At 40.6% G+C, this 15,937-nt stretch overlaps 3 protein-coding genes across 4 annotated transcripts; 2 read left to right on the top strand and 1 right to left on the bottom strand.

The window, feature by feature from the left end:
* Positions 1-325: 325 nt before the first annotated feature.
* LOC128267342 (uncharacterized) lies at positions 326-3,468 on the top strand. The gene is made up of 4 exons (XM_053004158.1): positions 326-571; positions 1,834-1,988; positions 2,067-2,377; positions 2,456-3,468. The coding sequence occupies exons 1-4, from the start codon at positions 560-562 to the stop codon at positions 3,280-3,282; spliced, it is 1,305 nt and encodes a 434-aa protein (XP_052860118.1). The 5' UTR covers positions 326-559; the 3' UTR covers positions 3,283-3,468.
* A 982-nt stretch (positions 3,469-4,450) lies between these two features.
* Positions 4,451-11,943, top strand: LOC128278682 (uncharacterized). The gene is made up of 9 exons (XM_053017416.1): positions 4,451-4,455; positions 4,672-4,986; positions 5,062-5,293; positions 6,302-6,451; positions 6,731-6,895; positions 8,095-8,269; positions 8,385-8,593; positions 8,675-9,022; positions 11,550-11,943. The coding sequence occupies exons 1-9, from the start codon at positions 4,451-4,453 to the stop codon at positions 11,601-11,603; spliced, it is 1,653 nt and encodes a 550-aa protein (XP_052873376.1). The 3' UTR covers positions 11,604-11,943.
* Positions 11,944-12,437: 494 nt separating this feature from the next.
* LOC128269163 (NECAP-like protein CG9132) lies at positions 12,438-15,905 on the bottom strand. 2 transcript variants are annotated; one of them, XM_053006547.1, is made up of 4 exons: positions 15,848-15,905; positions 15,085-15,658; positions 14,839-15,008; positions 12,438-14,695 (listed from the first exon to the last, which is right to left on the bottom strand). In XM_053006547.1, the coding sequence occupies exons 2-4, from the start codon at positions 15,571-15,573 to the stop codon at positions 14,617-14,619; spliced, it is 738 nt and encodes a 245-aa protein (XP_052862507.1). In that variant the 5' UTR covers positions 15,574-15,658; positions 15,848-15,905; the 3' UTR covers positions 12,438-14,616. The 2 variants fall into 2 exon arrangements, with proteins under 2 accessions (XP_052862507.1, XP_052862514.1); XM_053006554.1 differs by lacking the exon at positions 15,848-15,905 and adding an exon at positions 15,833-15,846.
* Positions 15,906-15,937: the final 32 nt, after the last annotated feature.

Raw genomic sequence — 15,937 nt, 5'->3', positions numbered from 1 at the left:
CTATTTCTGTTTTGCCTTTCTCTTTGTTAATTGCAGTAGCTTCGCGCTGCAACATAATACTGAGAATCCAAATTCTTACAGCACCTGCTCTTCCTGAAGACGGCGAAGCGGGCAACAGGAAAAGAAGGAACAAAAGAAAATTTAAATTCAATGCCTTCTCTGTTTCTGTCGCCTCGGGCGCAAGCTCTGTATGAATCTGCCATGCGGAGTGGACGTCAAAATGTTTTTCGTGTTTGTACACATTTTTACCATTATCTAAACACATACACACGCCCACACTGCAAAAAGATACAAATATCGGTTCTCCCTTGCTTGTACAAGGTGTATTTTTGCCTTTCTGCTCACGGAATACTTCACTCACGCTAGGGTTCTTAAGTAGGCCACATTTATTTCTTCGTTCTTCTATTACGGAACAAAACAGAGCTTCATCTATCAAACTACGGTGAAATCCGCCGCCGTTTCGTTCGCCATTATGCTCGTTTCCTTTAGGCTATGTGCTGTGTTAGTTTATCCAAGCAATTTTGTGTAGTGTCCGAGCATCGCAGCGTAAGCGTATCCTATGATAAGAAAGGTAAATAAGTGCTGCTAATCGTGTGTTTGGTAGAATCAACAGAAGTGATTTGGATTTCATTCTTTTCTATTGCCCTATTGGTTGCAAATGCGAGCAGGGATCGGTGGCTTCCGTACCGTGAGCAGGGACCAATGTAGTGTTTTTTTAACTTATATGCATTGTTTTAGTAATCTCCATCTGATCGTGACCCAAATAGCTTGACCGGAAGCTGGAAGCTACTCAATATGGCAGGTGCTAAATGGCATTCAGCTCAGGATAATGGCTGCAATGCTCTATTCAGACTTTTGCAACTTCCAGGTTGTGCCTTCACATAAATAGCATGATTGCAAAAACATCCGTGAGCAACGGCCAAATCATTGGTTTCCTGTGGCCGCTGGTTTTCCAACGCAACCCGCTACGTCATATGGCCAACTCGGTGTAACTTTTTTGCGAATAATTTATCACTGCGCGGCGGTGGCGACGAATCGTAAATGACGATAGCAAAGACGTAGTCATTCGTAAAACGCATTTGCGTTGTAACGTGTGCAATCATCAAGTGTCGCTAGTGTTGCGTAAAACCGTCTCTCCGGCCGTTCACAGTTTTAAGTTCGCATTCAAACTCAAACTCACTTGGTAAAGTGGCAAATTGATGCCATAGTGGGCCTTTAGAACTTATCCATGCGTTGTCCATTACTATATTTAATTCTTCTTTTTACAATGAAACGTTCGCACACAGCGCTGTATATTTTGTTCGCAGTACAGGAACGTAAATGTGAGGAGAAATAGTTATTTTTAAATGAAGTGTACTTGCGTCCTTCGCGCAACAAATCTAGGTTTCTGCTAGTCATTGGGTCGGTGGAAAGCGTATCATCCATTTCGCCGCTCGCACGCATACCAGTAGGATTGATTTAAATGGTAGGCAATCACGTTGCCGGTCTTCGGGCGAAATCGTACGCATCGAGTGCGCCATTCATTTATTGGCCTTTGTTTTTCTGAAACGGGCGTTTTCCGTGTCGAACAACAATGATACAGCGTTCGTCCTCAAATGGACAACGAAAAACAGTAAACAAATGCTAGGGAAATCCAAAACACACTGCCTCTTAACGCGTATGATGTTTGTTGCGTAGCTCAGTGGTAGAAGTGGACGCACACGGATTAGTACCAAAAGGGCTAGTTATTTATGGTCTGTTTGCGAAATTGTGTTTCCGCTCCGCAATCGATTTATTCAAGTTGGTTCATTTTCCATTTCTCTTTCAACAATTGACTTTTGAGTCTGATCACAGTCCATGAAGACGTTAAGCGAAAAATTGTCAACTATGTGGTGGCGAGGCGAGACGTGGTGGCGAGGCGAGACGTGGTGGCGAGGCGAGACGTGGTGCAATTCCGACACGGCTTTGCGAACGTTACTTCTTGTGGCGCTACTCTGTGGCACTTTCTGGTAAGTGGTGAGACGCGCGAAAGGAACTTCTCATGTTGTTTTGTTGCCATCAAAATTATTTTCACTTCCGTTTCGCAGGTACGACTGTCGGCCAGCGGCTATGGTAGGCGCCGTGTCGCTCGGAGCGCTCTGGTGTCGGCACTGTTCTTCGGTGCAGTTGCAGACTTCTTCGCGCCTCGACACAGCGATCGCGAAAGCAAGAGCACGTTGTTGCACACTGCGAAACAGTAGACCCTATGGCTTTACAATTGCGCTAGTAGTGACTGTTCTCACGCCAATCATCTTGTTTTTCGTGCTTCCTTGGTGGATGATACTAATGTCCCTGCTAGTGCTAGGAGTGGTCATAAAATGGACATACGATATTAAAGTAGTCTTTAGCAACGATACTGGTATGATTTGAAAGAGCACACGATTTACGCATTGCATGCCGTTAATGCATTTATATGGTTTTTTTTTCTTCTTTATAGCTACTATCCAGGAGCAGCAGTTCGAGCTAGAGGTAAAAGAGTTTCTTCCAGAAATCAACGAACTTAATCAGTCGCTGCTAAAAGAGGTTGGAGAGAAGGGCGATATTCCGATGCACATTGATTGGTGCAACGAGAAATCCGCCCAAGAAGGAGACAATTACGGAGAAGATGAGCTGTACATTAGGATGCTGTTACCGGAGGATGGTAGTAGGGAATTAGAAACAGTCGAACAGAGTGACTCCAGCAGTGACGAATTATTCATGGACGATGGTGGCTCGCAAATGGTGCGTAAGAGGTGCACAAATGGTACGAAAACCGCCATAGAAGAAGTGTGCGACGAACGGATACAGTTTAAAATCAGTCACTTTAATGCGAACAGTTCGTCTGATTCGGACGAGAACATCTCGAGCGGCCTCTCTTTCGGTGGGGAGTCTTCCGAGGCTCGTAGTCGGACAAAAAGCACTGTATCAGAGAAAATGAAGCAAAGCAGACAAAAGCGTGTTTCTGCAGGGAGTAATGACACAACTGAACTCAATATTGCATCTTGTGCGGTGAACCCAGCAAACAGCGCGCTGATGGGCGCTATGTTTCAGTGCTTAATGAATGCAACTACTGTCCAGCGACCAACTGGCAGTGGCAGCAGCAGCAGCGGTTCCGGGGCAATTCCTTCCGAGCAGTCCAAAAGCTCTATCATCATCGACGCCATCGGCGGCGCGATACGTTCAACACGGTTGTTACAACCGTCGTCGAAACATGAAAATTCTTCAGACGATGACAAGGATAGTGATTTCGAAATTTTAAACTCGGAAGAGTTGAATAACTTTTGAAAGCATTTTCTATCGATCGTTTTTCGGTTCTTTTCCTCCGATATGAAGACTCTCATTGCGCGATGTTCTTTTGTTTGTAAATATCGGAACGGTTTTTCTATTGGAGTAGAGCAGACCAATCACTAGAAACAATGCTGTTTATGCCATATATGTACTATATGTATTTAATACATGTAATTAACTGTGCATCTTAGTGTTTTGTTTCCGTTTTGCTATTGGGCCAATTCTGTGCCACCTGATATGCGATGAATATTAAACACAAACTCATCTCATGACCTCAAAATGTTAACCACAATGAGTTTCGTTTCTTTTGAAGTCAGAAATGACATCCAGCAACTGCTACAAACATACGTATTGAATATACTCAAAGCGCATTATACATTATGAATTAAATATTAATTATTATGTCAACCAATTGTGATATGATTTCATTTTGATGAAATGTACAACACCCTCTCCCTATCCTATGCACAAATGAAATAAAAACCAAACTAAAAACCCATATCATTCTGTGTGTTTTCACTATGTGTAAAGAACGAACATATTGAAGAGCTTCAAGGCTCTTAATTGAACCAAATTAAAACAACAACCTACTTTTCGCAATAAATGCCAGTTGGGATAATTTCCTAATTATTTCTGACGTAGAAATAATTTCCTAATTTCCGAATAATTTCATTGATCGGTTCCCTTCAGAATAATTTTAGGCCTTGTTTTGGTGACTACTGGTGGCAAAATAAGTGAAAATATGTAAAGCAAATTTTTTAGCAAAGCACACTGAAATTTTATCACAAAACAAATATTTTCTTGGAAAATACATATTAAATATTCAAACATAGCGATACGTTAAAAATAACATTCTCATAAGTGGTATAATCGAAAAACTGTTATAAAAGCCTTTTCAATCGAGCGGTCGAAAGTTTCGGTTTGTTGTCAAGAGCTGTCAGTTGTTTTCGTTTTCATGCCTCACCATCGCTGTTCTGTATCGACGCGTAGTTTCTTTTTGTAACTCCCATTTTGTAACGGTCGTAAACTGCTCCGGCTCGGCTTCTTGTGTTCGTGTCCATCACTACGGCGTCTGTAAAAGTTATAATTCCGTTGAAATTGATGTCTAAGCAGTAACAAAAGTTATGGAGATTACCGTAATAACGAAGCAGGATTGTTTAACGCTATGGCGTAAGGTGCTGTTTCTTTGGGTATGTACGTTTGTCTGCTTTTCCTAAAGCTAACTCTCCTATTTCCATCTATCCTCCTTTTGGTTTGTTTTTGGGCTCTTTCAATTAACTCACCAATTGATTTCTTCCTACTGAAGGTGCAATCTTCCACCCCAATCAACAAGGATGATTCTGTTACATTGAGCTCGTTTTATGAAACATTCCGTCACCGACTCAGTCCTACGTTTGAGATAAAGCAAAACACAGCAATAGAGTTTTTGCGTTCGCATTTTCCCGACTTTGAGCTTCAACTCAGTGCCGAAGGAAAAATAACAAAAGGAGAATATGTGTACATTTTTTCATTACTCCTGTATTTTTCTTGCGTCCGTCATCCCGTTTCATTTTTTCAAAACATCTGCAAACAATTCGACGAGTCACAACAACACATGTTGAAAACTTTTCTGAAATCCTTTGTTGCGGAAGGTACGACAGAACCTAAAGTCAATCGCAGCTTTGTCGACGATGCAGTTTTGACTGCTACGAAAGGAGCAGAGTTCAACCTCCAACCCGCAACCAGTAAATTTTTGGTGGGTGTTGAAGACAAATCAACTGAGATTTTTACCAACAGCCCGCTTAAAACACTGGCCCAACAAATAACACGCCCAAAATCAGCGTCGAAACAAGCAATGATGCAGTCCAAATTAAGAGGATTGACAACGCAACTAGAATCGGCGCGCTTGGAAAACGCATCTCTTGACAAGCATATCGAGCAATTGCAGCAGATGCTACGCAGGGCAGGTGATCAAAATAAAAGGCTTTTGACGAAGATCAACGCACTGGAGATGAAGGAGCAGCTGTGCGTACTGAGCCCAAAAGAACAGTCACTAGATCTTGACCATCACGACAACATAACTGAGCTTCGGAAACAATTGAAGGAGAAAATCGATTGCGTTGAAACATTGGAAGATGAAATTCATAAGGCACGAGGGAATGAACGTTCTGTGACGGAGCGAAATAAGGAGCTACAATTGGCGAACAGAAACCTGCAAGAACATATTCTTCAGATTGAAAGGCTGATGCAATCGATAAAGGAGGAAGCCTTCAAAAAGGAAGAGGCCAACACAATTTTGCAAGAAAATGTGAACGAGTTGCGGCGATTCATTCATGAAAATAAGCTCACGTGTCCTCAGGTTCCAGAGAGTTTTGATTGTTCAAGTGACTTCTTGGATGTGTCGTTCAAAAATGTTTCAATCAACGATAGTTGTTGCCGTGACCGTGAAAACTTAGCCTCATCTGTAGTGGAGGTGTTATTGAAGGAGAAGGAACAGGATATCGCTAAGCTTTCGGACAATCTGAGAAATGTTAATGATCAAGTTGAACAGCTACTAGCTTCAAAAGCAACACTGGAGCGGGATAGATCTGATTTGACTGACCGGTTGTATAAATTACAAATATCTTTCGAAGCAGTACAAACAACGAAAAACCATTTGGAAGAACTACTCCAACAAGAAACTTTCAGTAAGGAAGAGTTTAAATGCAAATTGGATTCCAAGATCCCTGAGCTAGAGCATACTAAAAACGATATGAATGAACAACTAATGCAACTGCGTACATCTTTTGAAACACAGCAAGCAACGAAAAAGCATTTGGAAGAACTACTCCAACAAGAAACTATGAAGAAGGAAGAGTTCAAATGCAAACTACAAATCCTTAATGAGCAGCGGGAAATAGAACAAACAAATCACCATCTCGAGCTTTCGGAACTGAAAAATTTGTTCAAAGACACTCATGCATCTTTGGAAGAAACTAAGAAAAACAATCACCACAATGTAGCATTGCAAAAGCAGCTTTCGGATTTGGATGCGCAGTGTGTAAAACTGCTGAATGAGATTTCAACTACCAGAGATGCTCACGAGAAAACGAAGTCAGATTTGCTTACTTTGGAAGAGCGTTATAATGCGCAGCAGTCAATCTTGTTGAAATCCACACAAGAATGTACTATCCTTGAGTGCAACCAGGTGGATGCCGCAAAACAACGAGAACTTTTGGAACAGAAGGTAACCCAATTGACCATTGTGCACAAAGAGATGCTGGTAGCATATGAGAAATTAAAGGGGGACAGCGAAATCCTTGTAGCTAAGTTGTACAAGGAGCGTTTAGCTTCGTCAGAGAAAACCGAACAACTCAAGACATGTCAACGATATGAAACGGAATTGAAAGAATTGACGAAGGAACATAAGGAATTGCAGAGCAAGTACGACACATGCTGGAATCATAACATGGTCTTTGCGGCTAAGCTGACCAAGGAACGAAAGGAGGTAGCTGAAAAGGAAAAAACCTGGCTAAACGAATTCAACACACTTCGCGAGAAAAATGAAACGATTAAAAAGCGTTTCGAAGAACAGAAACGTGAGCTACGGATTGAATTCGAGGAAAATATGGGCAAGATGAAGGAACGAATGGTGAGTAACTCTACATCGAAACTCTACCATTTTTCTATGATTACAAGTCACCGTTAACTTGTTTAATAATTGATAGTAACGGGTAGCCTTGGTTTTGGCAAAATATTTTAATGTAAAGCATATGAGCTGGTGGTTGATTAATTATATATCTACTGGTGTCATATACTGTGGGTTTCTAGGGACAACATCATCATTCGAAAAACAGCACGACGTAAAAGATCGCAGCATTTCCAACAAATGACCGGGTAGCCTCTATCTGATTGGTGGAATTCCCTTTTTTCTATTGCAGGAAGATAAATCAGTAGGCGACGGAACTGAGTTATTGAAGCAAACCGATAGAAGAGCTGCTCGCAAGCGGGTCTCAGCGTATGTCGGCCAAACCGTGGCATGGTTGCGCTGCCTACTGTTTGTGCCCATCAGTGTAGCATTACTGTTTTGGTTGTTTTTTTCTTCGTTATTGGAACATTTTAGGCTCGGGCCTAAAGAACCACCGTTTTACTAAAACGAGTCATGCCATCTTCTATATAATAGACCTTATGATAGGAACAAATAGGCATCTGACATGAGAAAAACGTTGAAGTTCATTTTAGTTATTAAAAATATGAAGTAAATATTTTACTCTCAATAAACTGTTTTGTGGTTGTAATTTGGCAACCCGCGTGGAAAAATTGGCTTCTTCTTCTTGTTAGTTGGCGCTACAACCGCTGCGCGGTCTTAGTCTGCACCAGAGACAATGTTAATATGTATCTCTGGTGCTATTCGTAACAACCGCTACGCTGCGTAGCAACCGGTCCCGGGATTCGAATCTGCGTGCGTGACAGCGACGAGCGTTATCGACTGCTCTGTCAGCGGGGGGTCGGGGGAAAAATTTGCTGTTTGATCTTATTTTTCGGAACGAAATATTGCTAACAATCTAAAGTCGGATAAAGTTTTTCTCGTAATTAATGTTTTACCGGGAGATGACGATTCATTTTCGTTTGGTTTTTCTGCTTTCAGATTGCAATACACAAAGAATCAAAACTCAATCAAGAACGGGAGTTGCACGAGCGATTTGCAATGGCCGAGGAGGAATACACAAAAAAAGTAAGTCCCTGGTAGTGCTTCTGATAGAAGGATGTTATGAAGAAATATTTATTTAATCTCGACCAATCACCTCATTCCACAAAATGGACCAATTCGCGACTGTGTCCATTATTTAGCTTCAACAGCTTGATTTAAGGTGTGCACAACTACAAGAGCAGCTGGCCGAAAAGAACGAACGGGACCTGGAGATACGGAAGGAGAACCAAGTGCTGCTGCTAAAGCTTAAAACTTTGGAGGATAGTAAAAGCGAGCGGAAACATCTTTTACCTATTCCGGCCCAGGCACGCCTACGTATGTTTTTATAAGCCATGGTTCTTGGTTTCCACAGGACTTTGGAAACAGTCGTTTGAAAACCCGTACACTCTTCTACGCACCGTCTTGATTTTGTTTTGTTTGAAACCGACAGGAAATAATCTGCTGATGGAAGATGAAGAGGGCGAAGTGTTCAATATGACCTACCTGGCTGATCTGAAAAGCGGTCGCTGTGGGTCACCAGAAGCAGGTGAAGATCGCTACTCGGAGCTACTCCAACGTAACTCGATGTTGCCACCACATCTGCGCACTAGCTACGCCACCCTCTACCCGGAATGTGATACAGCGGAGGATGAAACGCGAGTATGCATCCTAACATTGACCTCATTTCTTGCACTATTTACTCTTTAATTAACCGAGCTGTCTTAAATATATTATTTTAAGGGTAACGTTTCAGAAGCATTTGATGATAGTTCAACTGGTTTGATCACACGTCGCAAGGTCAGTGGTGTGACATCGTACAAACGGCCAGGGCCACCTACGCCGAGTAAAAAGGCTGGTCGCCTGTCTTTTGGTGCTGCGCTACCCATCGCCACTGGCCAGATCCAATACAAGGAAGCTCTAAAGGATGCAAACATAAATGGTGCCAATCTCGCTGGGTCTTCCGATGTGAACCATAACAGTGCCGACGCGACGATGGTAGATGGTAAAACGAAAGGCATTAAAACCCCCAGCAAATTTAAGCAGATACTCAGCTCAACCAACTTGTTGGGGAACTTTCAGCGCAACGAGGTAAATAAGAAAAGCTTTTTTCCATACTACATTTAATTGTGTCGACGTGTAGTATTTAGCGATCCTCTTTTGTGTTAACGGTCTTGTTACTTAATCCCTTTGATGCGTATTAGTACTTATAGAGATATATACAGGGTGTCCAAACAAGTCTTCTTTTTTTCATTTTGTTATAAAACAAAAACGGCTGAATATTTTTCGATGCTTTAACATTTATTTGAAAGGTTGATTCTTAAATTTTTCTTATAAAAAACAATTTTGGTCAAATGTCTACCACAATTGGTTTGGCAGTAGCTCATTCGGTCGACCTATTTTTGAGTACATTTTCGTTTGTATCTGGTCTTATTTCGGCAATAGCAACTTGAATTTGCAACTTGAGGTCGTCAATAGTTACTCGTTTGTTCGTGTAACATGAATATCGATTGTGACTGTCGATGTATGGTACGTAGCGCCGTCCTGTTGAAACCAAATGCCGTCCAAGTTCTCAGCTTCAATTTCACCGAAAACCAAACAGCCAAAATCCGCACCAAACAATAACTCGTTGTGGGTGCATTGGCTTCTCTTGCACGATATGTGGCTTTTCCGAACCATAATACTGCTTATTAACATAGCCACCGAGGTGGAAATGACCTTCAATGACATGTGCTTTTGACGAATGATTTGACGACCTACCACTTTGGATATAAATTTTTCATATTTCCCAATTTTCTACAACCAAAACTTTATTTTATACATAGATTCTAAGAATCTACCTTTCAGATAAACGTTTAAGCTTCGAAAAATATTCAGCCGTTTCTGGTTTATAACCAAATGAAAAAAAGAAGGCTTGTTTGGACACCCTGTAGTTGTATCATTTTGCGAAACTCCCCGTCACGTTTGTAGCTATGATTGGATGTCAACGGATGCAATGTTTTATTGTCTTGTGTCGAATGTAGTACTTTTACTTCATCCCTTTGTAACAATAGCCTCAATTTCTTTACGTAATTACGCGATCCAGTCATTCGTCTTTCGTTCGATAATAATGCCTACGAATGATGAAGGGTGAAAATGTTTTTTTTTCTGTGTCCTGTGACTGTGTAGCTGTTAAGTCTTGTGATGTACGCGATCTTTATGCGTGGGCAATTGACGGGAATTTTTTTTTCTGAGAATCAAACTTCTCCATCACCCTTTGTTTTGTCCAAATACTTATAGAGCCTTAATGTTATTTATGAATGATTAAGGGCAACGCAACGTCTAACGCAGATGAAGTTACTATGTTGCCAGCAATGCCACCACTCCCTGTGGAAAGCGTAGTTTGTTTTGGAGTACCTGCCCAACAAGAGCAACCGTCGTGTATGAGCTCGAAAATAAAAGTAGCAAACCTATTTGTTGGTGCCCTGCGAAAAGCCATCGGTTCGCCGACCCTGTTAAACAGCCGTCAACGAGCAATTATTTTTGATACGAATCGATCCCTTGGCAGAAGTGCGTCTGGCAACACAATATTAGTAGCCTCGGTCGATTCACATCCCATGGCGGCTGCAGCCAGTAACGAGTTTCGGCGACACCATTCAAACCATCAGATCCGTGCACTGCACCAACGGAAGCAACGCAGTGCACAGCGCCGCAATGTGCTTCTCGATTACCGGAGAAATATTGCCGCTAGTCCGACGCCAATGTCTGAAGCACGGTTACAATCTGCCGTTGATTTCGTGCGTATCATTTCGGAGGCGTTGGTAGACGAGTGCAATATTACCGATGGCAGTGATGGGGAACGCCCTCCTGTATTGTCGACGCCTGACCGGAAAAATATACTACCTATCATACAGCATATGGACAGGTGGGAAAGGTGTCCAATGTTGGACGATGTACCCATGCCTCTCGATGAGCCGCGTGCGGAAATGTTGAGAGGAAATGCTCACAAACCAGGATCAGGGGCTAGTATGAATGCCTCGTTGGCGCTGCTAGGGTTGTTTCTGTTCACCGTCTATCTGTTCTTCTATGAATGACCGGTCACAATTCAGGAACCATCCGATAAGTTGAATAATTATAAATTATCAATGATTTTTAAGGAAATGTATTTCAATCATGTGATAGTGTTTAAATTATGTAATTATTATATTGTAGAGCTATTGCGTCTCACTCGAAAAAGAAGAAAACGAATTAGGATTAAATAAAACAATCAATGTGGTATTTCCAACTCATGAACCAGTGAAAAGAGTATTCAGTCTACAATTATAGTTTTGCATAATTGTAGGGGCGAGTAAACAGTATTTTGAACATCTGAGGTTAATAGACCTGCAAACAATTTGAATTGCATATACCATATTGAATTGCATATATTGCCGGATGAAATGCCTTTGAAATGATTTGGAAAAAGTAAATTAGCAGATTGGTGTTAACCGAATCATTAGTTAAAACATTGCGTAATATATCACAAGTAGATTATTTCTATCGTTCAATTTCGTATACAGGCTATATTTTCACTACTATACCATATATAACAATAAATAGTCTATACCAACAATGGGTCTGTTTCGTTTATTATTTCCAGAATTCACCGCCGAAGCGACGGATTAGTTGGTTTGCCAAAAACCCAAAGTATTAAGGATCAAACGAGCTTTTCACATGCAACAGATGTTAATCTTCTCTTTAATCTAAACTATACTATCTAAAATAGGGGAAACGGTCGACACTTTTTCTAATGTATTGTTGCATAGGATATATATATTTTTCCCTAGGAACATGTACATGATACATTCGTAATGATGTGCATGTATATTCAAATCTCCGGCTAATGCTGATAGAAAAAGTGTTCGTGGGTAAGGTCGTCAATTTCGGTATGGATTCACATACAATTTGTTCAGCTTTATTTTCTATATTTACTTGTGAGTGTATTCAATAATTCATTACAAGAAAAATAAACTGCATATCACTAGAAGCTAACAAAGAAAATATAATACATATTGCGTTTCCATAAAAAAAACAAATTGTACATGGGATTCTTTGCGATTTTCTATTGCTCACATAATGATAAAATTGTATTATTTATACGACTGCCATTATGCGCTGCGACTTTTACAAAGGCCTGCTAATATAATGCAGATTAGTATGGACAAACATACGTTGATCTTTCCGTACTGGCAGCACAGCATTCTGGTCATGTAGAATTTTCTCACTATGAAGCCTAACTAAAAGAACGGGAATGCATAGGAATGCTTTTATGTGGTATTTGTAAATAATAAAACAAACTAATAATAACGATTGGAATCATTGTTTCAAAAAAATGTAGAATTGACGAAGAGGAAGAGAGAAAGCAAACGAATAACAAGATAAAAAAACACTGCAGACAAAACAAAACATTTCAAGGATAATTTGGGGAATAACAGTTGATCTATAAATACGGCTCAATCTGTTTCTCTTAGATAAAAAAAACAATTGATTTAAGGTGTTCTGATTTTGCAACCAAGATCAATTTACAGCACAATACATAAATTCAGTTATGTATTTCAAATAAAACTTATTCGTATGCAAAATTCTTTCAAATGTGTTTGGAAGTTTCTACAACTTTCGTAGTTCACCTTTTTTGCTGCTTCTCTCTCATGCACTCTATTAGTTTTTGTGACATCTCCTGGTGTTTTTCCTCCTTTCTATTGATCGTATTTATCGTATCGTATTTTCGCTTAAATATGTCTACTTTTCTCGTTTTGAACCGCACATGCCGTCATGTTTTGTCTTATATGCATTACATGTAACTGCGTGATATACATATGTCTTTACATACAACATTAGAATACATTAAGATACGCATTTAGATACTTTTGCCGGTGTATATTGTGACAGAATGCACGACTGGTTTTATTTTTCTTGGTTTTGGGAAAAAAATTCTCTTTTAAAATAAAAGGATTAACTAAAAATAAAAAGTACAAAGCAAATAGAGAAACAATAGCGTAGAGACATGTTACTTTAATTTCATATTTCTTCCAAGATTGGAAAATCGAACCAGACTCATGTGAGTGTCTGGCTGATTCAACAATAGGAAGCGACACGATGCTTATACATGTGCAGTAATGGTTTCGAAGGATTTTGCTTCAAAGTTTACATTTTTCTGAGATTGATGCTTTTTCATACTACAAACCGATAAAGGAACATTGAACACCATAACATTGTAAACTTAGATGATGTTTTTCTTCTTCATAACGTAGTAATTCTAGATTCAACTCTATTCATTATTATTGACGTAAAATTAAAGTAATAGTTGTTACTTTGCTTTTTTAATTGCCTCAGATGGAGGAAATTTTCTCAAAGAACATGCATGCAACTGAAAACTGAGCTATAATTTTTGTTGTCAATATTCCGAAACTAAAGCAATGGGCGAAAAATACAAATGCAGACTCTATGAATCTATAAACAATTGCTTGAAATTCAACCATCCAGTGCAATAGTCTGTATATATACATTGATTCGTACCAATGCTACCCGCGTAGCGAATTTATATTATCAATCATACTTATTTTGAAAAGTTTTTCCAAGATGAGGGAATAGTTGGTGTACTCCCACAATACATCCTGCAGTGAGGGGCTCTCACCCAAGGGGGCCTGCCCACTAAACCATATGCCTTGGTTCTTCGTCCTATACCTTTCGGAATTACTGTTTCCAGCTTTAGTTCCTTAGGGGTGACATACCAGCAAGCATGTCGTACTTAGCATGTAACATCTTCACGTATTCGGTGTAACAAATAACATTGCGGTTTTAGGACTTATCCCTAATATTTCGGAAACAATTGTCGCTTCTGTTTAGCTTCTCGCACACACCTATCCCAACACCTAGTTATACATCGCCGAGCGATTTGGATCGACTTTCGCTTACCGACGCTATGTATGAGCTTTAATTTTTTGCAGATATGCTTGAAGGACCTCAGGTAAGGCTTCCATCACCATGAATATTTTCATCATCAGCTTATCTTGCTGCTCAGTGGTATCTTGTTTTCAGTTGTTAAATTGATGAAACGTTGTGAGACACCAAAATGACATTTAAGAACACTCGTTCTTTGTAGTTAAATTATTGGTAATATTGGAAAACAAAGTTTAACTCGAAGAAAACTATATACTTCAGCCACTGTATGCAACGTTTTGCAGTAGCGTTCTATTGTATAGCCCATATTGCTGTTGAATAGTTTTATGATTATCTTTTGTTGCAGATCCAACGTTACATTCGACTCCTGCCCTCTGTAAGCCAAGTAAAATTACATTAGCACCATACCCTTCTACAGTGAGTTCGAGACACAAAAGTTTCGAATGAGTTAGAGCTTTGCCATTACATTCATTAGGACATATACTACATCTTCATACGTCGAGATGAAGATTACGAGATGTTTGGTCGTTCCATCGTTGCAATGTAAATGTCAAAGTCTCTTGTGCTTGTTTTGGAAGAAAAAAAAAACAACATAGATAGTGGGTTTGTGTAACTGAGAACAAAAGAATCACGTAAGTGCTTCTATCGGTTTACAGCTAAACACTCGGCTACGAATTGATAATCAAATTGGTTGTGTTTCCTGTCCTTTTGCTGCGAGTACCTTACACAGTTATTTCTTAGGCAACTAAGTTATATTCTGGTGCCAATTAAAATTGTACCCAGTTTGAATTCGCTTTACTAGGTGTGGTTGCCGTGGTCGAAGGCTCAGCAGTCGCGCCTGGTACACTGTAAATTTTTAGAAAGAGTGAAGTAGAATGCATTAGTTGTACTCGTATCGTAGGCTTTAAACATTGCAGGCTGAATCAATCAAATAATCGAAAACGTCAAAGGCAAGACAAAAAAAACAATAAAAATTGTTGTGCACTCACCCTGCCGAAGTAAACTCGCCCCATTCCGTCTGGCCAGTGCCAGTTACTGAGGTCGTTGGCTGATGCGAAGGTGAGCTGACCTTATTTCCCCCAGGTGGTGGTGGCAGCAATCCGCCGGACCCCGTTTTTTTATTGTTAAGTCGTGACGATGCTTCGGAACCGTCCTTTTTCTGCAATGATGTTGCAATGAATGCGTTTGCGATTCAGACCAATGACAAACGAAACGCGCACAGGACCAATACTAACCGTTATTTTCATATTTATCTTGATTGTTTCACCTTCTTTGAAACCGAGATCCAGCTGTTGCTTTGGTTCGACCTTTTCCTTTTCAATTTTTTCCTCATTTTTCACCCACTTGAAGTGATCCTGCAAAGCTACGTTCAAATCGAAGGAATCAGAGCGATCGCCGAATCCAAGGCCAATAAACGCGGTTCGTCCGTTGTCGTCCTGTATTCGCAGCACGAAATAGCGTGAGCTATCCGACACTGCCTCTATGGCAACGCCCGGGTAGCTCTCTATCGGGCAGTTGGCGAATAACGTTCCGCTGTTTTTGTCCTCGAGTTTAACGCACAGTGCACGTCCTTTGGACACCATCCGCAGGCGTCCGGTCCAGATCGGTTCGGCAAGGTTCCAATCGGCAGCCCGGTAGCTTCGATTGCTTTGCCGTGGCGGTATTTTGTATACAAACACCTCCTGTTTCACCAGCACGACGCTCTCGTACTCGGTTTCGGTCATTGTTGCGACAACGGTGAACGATGAAGATAGCGCGGAGCACGACAAGAATGTACACGCTTACGTGGAAGTCGCAGAGCAAAGCGAACTGTGGAAGAATGTGGCAAATTCTTTATCAAAGCAGCCTACTCTGGCAGAGTCCGAAAAACACAATTGAGAAAAGAAGCTGGCAGAGGGCTATTTTATTTAGTCGGTTCGCTTCGGATATTCCCACATAGAAGCGTCCGCACCACTATCGGTAGAGCATGAACATCGCACTTACATCCACTGTACTCACTTTATGATATCGCAAACTTGCTTTAATTTCTGCGAAGTTATTACACGTTATCGTTGGCTTATTCACTAGTATACGGAACACGAAATTTTT

Source organism: Anopheles cruzii, chromosome X (genome assembly GCF_943734635.1).
Source record: "Anopheles cruzii chromosome X, idAnoCruzAS_RS32_06, whole genome shotgun sequence".
Taxonomy (NCBI): domain Eukaryota; kingdom Metazoa; phylum Arthropoda; class Insecta; order Diptera; family Culicidae; genus Anopheles; species Anopheles cruzii.
This window is presented reverse-complemented; position numbering and strand designations above follow the sequence as displayed.

What these genes read in the sequence shown, in the direction of transcription:
- LOC128269163 (XM_053006547.1), bottom strand. Translation starts at nt 15,573, where the DNA reads ATGACCGAAACCGAGTACGAGAGCGTCGTGCTGGTGAAACAGGAGGTG. An exon ending in AGATAAATATGAAAATAACG is followed by an intron (nt 15,009 to 15,084) that starts GTTAGTATTGGT and finishes ACATCATTGCAG; the next exon opens with AAAAAGGACGGTTCCGAAGC. An exon ending in GGCGAGTTTACTTCGGCAGG is followed by an intron (nt 14,696 to 14,838) that starts GTGAGTGCACAA and finishes AAAAATTTACAG; the next exon opens with TGTACCAGGCGCGACTGCTG.
- LOC128267342 (XM_053004158.1), top strand. An exon ending in CTACTCTGTGGCACTTTCTG is followed by an intron (nt 1,989 to 2,066) that starts GTAAGTGGTGAG and finishes TCCGTTTCGCAG; the next exon opens with GTACGACTGTCGGCCAGCGG. An exon ending in AGTCTTTAGCAACGATACTG is followed by an intron (nt 2,378 to 2,455) that starts GTATGATTTGAA and finishes TCTTCTTTATAG; the next exon opens with CTACTATCCAGGAGCAGCAG.
- LOC128278682 (XM_053017416.1), top strand. An exon ending in TCCGGCCCAGGCACGCCTAC is followed by an intron (nt 8,270 to 8,384) that starts GTATGTTTTTAT and finishes TGAAACCGACAG; the next exon opens with GAAATAATCTGCTGATGGAA. An exon ending in GGAACTTTCAGCGCAACGAG is followed by an intron (nt 9,023 to 11,549) that starts GTAAATAAGAAA and finishes TATTATTTCCAG; the next exon opens with AATTCACCGCCGAAGCGACG.